Genomic DNA, 8,657 nt, shown 5'->3' on the forward strand with positions numbered 1-8,657 from the left:
TGGGCACCCATTCAGAGGCAAATGTGCATATGCTGTGTGTCGTTTGATTCATTTCATCCTGGATGTAAGAATTTGTAAGAGAGTAAGAATTAGGAGGCCGTGTCGTGGTGCAGATTCAACACTTGACAACTCTGTTTCAAGAACCTCAGGTAGCAGACGTGAAACAACCCTTATTGGGGGAGGAAAACACTGAGGTGTACTGGTGAGACTGTAAACTGGACCTGGGAAATCTGGAGTCAGGTTCCCACTAAGCTAAGAAAGCCATTGGGTGGTTTTCAGCCAGTCACGTTGTCTCAGTCTGACCCACCTCACAAGGACATGGGAAGGAGAGGAGGTAATATTGCCTTGAATTCATTGGAGGAAAGGTAGGATATTAACACAAACAAATAAGTTCATGGAGAGTATTTCTAATTAGGCCAAATAAGTCATGATCTGCACAGACCTGTTTTTTCATAAGCTTAATGTACACTCAGTAGACAAGGATCTGATAACAGAAACTCAAAGTCCAGAGACATAAATAAAGATACAAATGTAGGAGTAGGTGATAGCTTTATAGATCACTAAAGAAATCATACAGTTTGCTAGCTTTCCTGAATCAGGGCCCACTTCATCAGGCTCGCACCGGCATCTTGTCATTAGTGCAAAGAACATAAAGAGACCCAAAAGTTCACAGCAGATGGATATTGCCAGGTTCTTTTCTTAAATGTAAGTTAGGGAAAGATGCAGGTTGCATTGGAGGTGTGGTTTTGAACTTATTATGGCAGAGGAAGCTGTTGACTGGATATCTGCCCCAGGGGCATCTCCCATAAAAGGGATCTCAAATAACATGGAAGGACTTCTTCCTGAGTCCTTGAAGAGGTGATACCCATTAGCTTAGAGTGTTAGATTCTACTGGGCAAGATGGACAGATACAATCTTCTTCCTTACAAGAGAGTTTTTTCACACTTCGTTTGATTTGGCACAAAAGTAACAGAACATTGAACAAATAAAACAGATCCCCTTTTTTCCTCCAAAGAAAAAAGAGAGCACTTGAAATTCACATGCGCCTGGGTTTATTGAAGCCCAATGCATTTAGAAATCCAGTCCTGCAGCGGCAATCTTAAATTAACACTGTTCTTAACTCTGAGATTCAGCTCACCTCCCAGAGAAGAAGCATCCTTTAAGATTGCCCTTCAAAAAGTTTTTTAAAAGGATGTTTCAAAAATGTGTTGAGCTTCAGTGACCATGAACACATTGTCTTCTTCTCTGTTGTGGCTTTTTCCCCCCTACACCATATTTGTGGAATTTGCCCTGCAATTCGTGCTTGTCCTGTGTCAGCTTCATCAGTGAGGAGGAGAAGGCAGACTGGAGACCATCATGGGCCAAAATCACCACCACGTGGAGGCTGTGATTTTGGAATGCATGACCTGACATTCAGACCTTTCCAAAACCACCTTGCACGTGTGACCTGCAGGTTAATAGAAAGGATTAAGTGAAGGAAAATAGCTGAATGGAAGAAAGGAGCAAAAGTACCCAGTGTAATGTAATGGATAGAATTACAGACTATGCAGATCAGGATTGAAAGCCCCACTTTGTCATGAAAATTCACTGGGGAAGTGGAACTGATAAAACCATTCCTTAAATATCTCGCTTACCTTAAAAGCCCTATATTAGGGTCACTATTCATCAGTTCCAACTTTATGGCACATAACTTACTAGTAAGGAGTAAAGCTGCTACTTTTTTATTAGTGGTGGATTAGAATCTCTTGACTGTTAAATGGGTTCTCTTTTTTTTCTTACAGCTGTTACGAATTTCTATTATAGATAGTTTCTTTTTAATTTCCCCCTTTTGCAGGACCAATACATCTTCTGCTATCAAGTTATCCTGTACGTCTTAAAACGTCTACAAGCAGAAGAACAGCAAAGAAACAACTGAACTCTTAAAGCTGGATATGCATTAAGAGAAAGAAATGGGAAAAGACTTTCTTGAATAATTTCGGCATATTTACACTACAGAATTTAAACTGGCGTAACCGTTCATGTTGTTTCCTTCAAGGACTGGTTCTATAATACAAAGCGTAAACAAAATATTGTTAGAAACCTCATCTAACTACAATTCCCAGGTTTCTTTGTGGGAAGCCGTGACACATTTGCTCAGATAAACCAATCTGAAGTGTATAGTGTAGGTTTGACCTTAGGTTATTCTGCTGATACAATGCCATTTCCTATGTCTGTTAAATATCAGGTACAGCTGTATTACCGCCCCTACCCCCAAAAGGCCGGGGTTCTTATTTACCATTTGTATTTAATAATGCTGCATTCTTGTAGCCTTTTCAAGATATGTTACCCATCTGGCCTTCTAAAAACACCTCTATTTTTTTTAAGTATTAATGCTTCCTACAGATCCCACACACACCTCCATGGCTATATTGTAGTATATTTCTGACACTAGGGGTGGGGTGGGAAATGGAGAACAGTATTTTATCCCGGTGAACTTTCTTACAGGTAAATTTTTATTAGTCTATTTTTACAGTTTGTTTATAGCACAGCTGTAATTTTTCCAACATTTTTAATACAATAGAACTTTTTATAGAAAATACTTGAAATCAGTATTTAAGCTTTACAGAACATCATATTAGTGTAAGGAAAATAGCAAATGTTTACTGTATCACAAGTTACAATGTTTACTTTATATAGAGTTTTGTGTATATATTTATGTACTTTTACCAAAAACAAATGTTGAATTATAACTTGCCTTAAGCTTTTAACTGCTGAGGCATCTCCACAATGTAAATAAAACGACACTTTTAAAATATGAAGTGCAGCAACCCTGTCTTCTGTCCTCCTGTGTTTATTTTCTCCTCATCAGTTACTTTTCCTCTGCCACTCCAGGCATTCTGTAATATATTTGATATGGAAATACAGTGGTGCCTTGATTTACAAACATCCCGACATACGACCATTTCGAGTTACGACCAGCTCCGGCTGCAAAATTTTGCTTCGACTTGCAGCCGGAGCTTCAAGTTACAATCAGAAAAAGGCAGGGAAAAAAGGCAGGGAATTCAAATTGCTAACTGTTGGTGGCGAAGAGGCTGCTTCTTTGTAGCTCTTTCACCCCAGCAGTTAGAGAGTGTGTGATCGGAGGAGGCTTCAGACTGCCTAGTAAGGTAAGGTTCTGCTTCCTGCTTTTTAAAAACTGTTCTGGGTAGGTTTTGCAGCATTGTTTTGGGCTGGGTGGTAGGATTATGTTTCTTTGCTGTCATGGGCCTTGCAGGGTTTGTTTGTTTTTCGGGCTTTTTTTCACGATTTCTGATGGGTCTTGCAGAGTTTGTTTGCTTTGGGGGTTACCCCCCATTTCCGATGGGCCTTGTGGGGTTTGTTTGCTTTTTGCTTTGCTTTTTTTGCATTTCCGAAGGGTCTTGCACAGTTTGTTTCCTTTCTGCTTTGCTTTTTTTGTATTTCCGATGGCCTTGCATGGTTTGTTTGCTTTCTACTTTGCTTTTCCCCCATTTCCCATGGGTCTTGCACAGTTTGTTTGCTTTCCAAAGAGTCTTGCATGGTTTGTTAGCTTTTCTTTTTCTTTTTTCCCCTTCAGTTGGAATGGATTAATCGTATTTCTGATGAGTCTTGCAGTGTTTTGTCTTTGTTTTTTTTGGTGATTTTTTTTCTTCAGCTGGTACAGATTAATTGCATTTCAATGCATTCCTATGGGAAATGGTGCTTTGACTTATGACCATTTCGAGTTACGACTGGAGTTCTGGAACCAATTAAGTTCGTACGTCGAGGCACCACTGTAGACTTAAACATACAGTATTTGGAAATCCTGCAGCAAGTCACTATTGCTGTGAAATTGACAATGCTCCTTGTACAAAGGCCAAAGCTATTTCTTCCTAATTCCAAATCCTGTAAAACAATGGACTTGAGGGGAATGCGAGTATGGCCATGCCTATAGAGAAGGAATATGCATCTTATGCCTTGTTCTAAGCATCCCAAGAAATCAGAAGAATCAGTTTATTGCAGGGCAGGTTGAAGTGGGAACAGCTTACAGTGGCTACTGCCTTTGAGAAAGGCTGGGTGGCTTTAAATGCAATGCACATTTTCAGAAGCAGCTACCATCTTCATCTAACGCAGAATGCAAAAAACACTTGCAGAACAGGGTGGTTTGCAAATATAGTAGGACGCCTTATCTGCGGGACCAGTAGCCACTGATTCAATTATCCACGGTCTGAAAACATTAAAAGTGAAATCTAAAAGTGAAAACTTCATCTGCAGATGAAGTTATTGGACCTAGCGTTCTCTGTTAAAAGAGTATTAACCATAATCCACATTTTTTGCAAAGGCAAAGCAGAAGAACCGATGAACAGTACATTTAAAAACATGCCCATAAGCAGAAGCAACTGCTTGCTTTCAACCCTTAGCGGCAGACCAGATGTTTGAAGGCCTGTGAGAAGCGGGGAGAAAACCATGCCCTGTCAGTTCAAGCACATGCTGACTGGAGATAATAGGGGTTGCAGTCCAAAAATAAAAGGTTGCTAAGCTATGGCCCAGTCTCCACTAGCAGGGAGTTCCTGAGACTTAATTATATTTCATCTCAACACTGTTTTTTTTTTCAATTTTAAGAAATACCTTAAGAGGATTTTTAATATGGATAAGATACTTGGTTTGCCTCTGCTGCTTATCATATTGTGGTTCTCTTATTTGGGAGTGGTGTATAGGTATATATATGTGATATCCCGTGTGTGGCGGTGGGTAAATTAATGACTGAGACTCCAGAGACCTGGGTTCGAATCCCCGCTCAGCCATTAAAACTCATGTGGTGTATGGAACTGGTAAAACCACTCTTTAAATAGCCCTGTTAGGATCACCGTAAGTCTGTGGCCCATAACAAGTGTATACATGCCTTCTGCACTGGAAAAAAAAATAAGATTTTTAGAAACTTTAAGGACCATTTCAAAGGGAAAAAAAAGAAGGACGTACAAGATGGTAGTCGAGCTGGCTGGAGAGCTCAGTGCTTTAAGTCTCTGAGCGTTGCAATATTAGGGTGCCCGTCTGAAAACAGAAATAGAACGTGGAAAATGCAAGAAAAGAATGAAGCAACTTAGCCATCATCATCTTAGAACTGTTGAGCTGGAAGGGGCTCTGTGCTGGCCATCATTCTAGACAGCTGCCATGGGTGCTGTCAAAATTCAGGCTGCCCTCTGCTAGGTAAAGCTTGGCATCTTTTTTCCTGCTGGCAACGCTGGCACCCTATTGTGCCGCTATTTTGGGCTCTTCCATGGCTTTTTGAATCATGAACACAGACGCTCAATTCCCCACATTCATGAACCAGTGCATGTTTTTTTTTTTTTTTTTTTTTTAAGAGCTGAATATTATCTTTTAAGGATGTTCAGCTGCCTTGGCTCCTTTTTTATGGAGAAAGGTGGGATAACCATCTTTTAAAACAGTGGTTCTTAACCTTTGTTACTTGGATGTTTTTGAACTGCAACTCCCAGAAACCTCAGCCAGCAGAGCTGATGGTGAAGGCTTCTGGGAGTTGCAGTCCAAAAACATCTGAGTAACAAAGGTTAAGAACCACTGTATAGATAAATCTATCTATACAAATGAACCTATTTTGTGCTTGTGCTTAACCACAGCTTGTCCTCAGCAGTATCAGAGATCCGGAGAAGGGAGATGTCACGTCCATCCAGTGTCCTTTGTTTATTTTCCCTAAACACAAGTCCACCCTCTGGATGCGTTCCCTCTCTTCACGCTGCCACCAATCAACCAGTGGATCTTATCCACACTATGCCAAATAGATGTATCTTAGACATGTGCTGCCAATACAACAGATTTATTGATCTTGTAGTTGTTATCCAAATCACAGATGTTTAGGATCATTCATTAAACAGCATTTGATTATCCGTTGGTTTGTATGAATTCACTTTAACAATATTCTTTGAGTATTTATTCTCTATACTTTTTAACTGTATTCTGTCTAGGATTCCAACTTTCCAATCTCTGTCTTAATTTTCTCATTTGGATCTCCTAACTCTCTCTCTTCAATTCCCTATCTCAAATCTCTTTTTCTAACTGTCAAACTCTAACTGTTCTTTTGGTCCCACCCCTCCTGTCCTATCATAGGCTCCTGCCCTTTTGCTCCCCATGATAGACAGGCGTGAGGTGGGGCATTCTGGCCCAGGGGGTAGCCATTTTTCATGCATCTATGAATAGGGAGGTCAGTAACATACAAGGGAGAGCCCTTTTTCTTTGGTCAACTTACTTGGCCAGCTCAGGTGGGCAGCCTTCCATGACCTCACAATCCTTGGCCCGGCCATGTTCTGACAAGTGTTACTCGGGAGGAGGGAGACCAAGGTCACTCTGTTGAGAGACAGCCAGCGTGAAGGAATCATAGTCGATCCTGCAATTCGTCGCTGTTTTTCTGTCAGAAACTGCTGTGTCTCACTGTGTTCATTGCTCACGTACTCAAGAGATGGATAAGCAGACCAAATCTTAATCCAGACTATCCTCCCAAGGAGAAAGAGAAAGGTGAATCCAGGTGGGGAAAAAAGGAAGGAAAGGACTGAAGTCCTTTGAACCTAGTTTTCTCATGAAGCCACGTCTCTTCCCCCCTCTTGTAACAAGGTGTTTCTTTTTCCTCCAAGTTTTCAGACGTGGTGCTTCTCCCACAATTAGGAGCCCACTCAATTAGGAGCCCACCAGCTCTGTCCCCAGATGGATCACTCCTGCCATCATCCTCCCTGGAGGCCCCTCCAGAGCCAAACCACCTGCTGGAAGAGCTGCCATCAGCTCCCGAGCCCCCCAGCCCTGTGCCAGAGATGGCCGAACCTGTTGGGAACCAGCTCAACATGTCTGTGGCCCCAGACAGCCCATCAAATGAAAGTTTAGGGGGCCAGAGTCAGACAGAAAGGGGGAGCTCTCCCTCTCGGCCCCAAGGCTCGGTGGTGGGGTGTTTGAAGGAAGACGCAACTCTTCCTAAGCATGACCCTCTCGTGGTCATCTGCAAAGCGGGCCCCGTGGGGTTGCTTTCCGATTCAGCATTTTCCGTCCTGTCTCCTAAACCAGAGGATTGTGGCCCACAGGGTGAGGCCGATGGGGACCAATCCCATAATGATCTGCCCCAAACCCCCACCCCACTCACAAATGTTTTCAGGGATGAGCCATCACCGGAGGAATTCCCCAGGGCAGAAGAGGAACAGGCCAACGGTGGAGATGAGGACAACCACCTTCTCCTCCTGGTGGAGATGCCCGTGGCTGCCCCACCCAACCCGGAGATGTATGGGAACAGTGAGAAGATCACAGCTGCCATCATCCTCACTGGCACCGTCTCCTGTGCCCAAACACTGGGTGGAGAAGTTGTTGATGATCCCTGAGCCCTGTGGTGGAGATGCCACAGAAGGCAGCAAAGTGGGACGCTCAGAGGAAGACGTCTCCCTGCTGGTGGACCTGAATGAATTGCTGTACATCAAAAGTCCAAATATTTGGCTGAAGCCAGCTAGGATGCTTGTGGAGGTGCTTTTGGAGCTTTCTCACCTTCTCCAGAAGACCCTCCAGGCCGATGGGGATATCTGCTTCCAGGACCAGCTGACCCCACTGTGAGTATATGAAGACGAGGGAGTAAAACGGAGCAGAAGGGGAGGGCCTTTCTCCCTCCCTCCTTTTTGAATTTGCCCCACAGTGAGTTTCTGCTCAGGGCCCTGTTGCAGGATTTTCCTTCTAAGCTTCTTTGTCCTCTTGCTTCCTTTTCCAGGACGAAGGAGCAGGAACTGGAACTGGAACTGGAACGGTGGTTCAAATTCCTGAACCAAGAGCTGCAGGAAGTCATGGAGACAGAAGGTCAGGTGGGACAGTTTGTCATTTTCTAGTGCTCAGTGTTTCTTCCATCATAGCGCACAGCAGGCTAAAAGACCGTTTTCTGCTGCAGAGTTTGGAATGCTGGTTAACTCTTCTAGCTGTGCCACAAAAGTGCAGGGATGTACAGAGCAGAATAGCTTCACGTTTCCCAAAGTAGGCCACTCCTTTTTCTCACTAAGTAGCACCTGTAATCTCAATAATTTTCTCTCAGACATTAGGTGGAGAAAGAATAAAAGGTTTAATTACTTACCTTTGATTAGCAAACTAACAGACATGACTGCTTTCAGCAACAGATTTCAAAAGACGGACTGCTATTAGCAGACAACAGAGCAGGGGGAAAGAATTTAGCAAAGAGAGGTGGGCTGGCTTTGAATTCAGAGGAATGAAGAAACAATTGGTTACTGCTGGATAGATTGATGGTCATCTCAGCCTAGAAAACTCCCTCCCAGCCACGCCTACTAAAGGCAGCATGCAAGATTGCAATAACTCAAACATTCTCTACCCCTTTTTTTCCTACTCTTACTCTACACTTGGCTCTGAATTGTTGTCTTGCCATTCAATCTTTATTTCAAACAGTGCTGGTTGTTGCCCTGATTGCATCCTGTTTTAAAAACAAAACGCAACACTTTTTTGCTTGTGTGACTGTTCTGTTCAGTTTGACAAAATGCCACACCTCCACGGACAGAGAAGTGGGAGGAATCTTAGCCAAGCAAACTGAATTCAGGACGAAGCCCGAAAGCGGTGGGAATAGTGGAAAAAATCGGTCATTCATAAGGATCAATATTTTGTTTCTTTTGCCTTTCTTCCAATTCTATCTCCCAACGGCG

At 42.9% G+C, this 8,657-nt stretch overlaps 1 protein-coding gene across 6 annotated transcripts in view; it reads left to right on the forward strand.

Moving 5' to 3' along the window:
- PTPN13 (protein tyrosine phosphatase non-receptor type 13) overlaps positions 1 to 2,794 on the forward strand; it is a 149,483-nt gene extending 146,689 nt beyond the window's left edge. For all 6 annotated transcript variants that reach the window (XM_020805378.3, XM_020805377.3, XM_020805375.3 and 3 more), the window contains one exon: positions 1,835 to 2,794. In XM_020805378.3, coding sequence (XP_020661037.3) covers positions 1,835 to 1,915 — 81 coding nt within the window. In that variant the 3' untranslated portion in view covers positions 1,916 to 2,794. The remainder of the gene's footprint in view (positions 1 to 1,834) is intronic.
- Positions 2,795 to 8,657: the final 5,863 nt, after the last annotated feature.

This window comes from Pogona vitticeps, chromosome 5, assembly GCF_051106095.1.
Source record: "Pogona vitticeps strain Pit_001003342236 chromosome 5, PviZW2.1, whole genome shotgun sequence".
In the NCBI taxonomy this organism is placed as follows: Eukaryota; Metazoa; Chordata; class Lepidosauria; order Squamata; family Agamidae; genus Pogona; species Pogona vitticeps.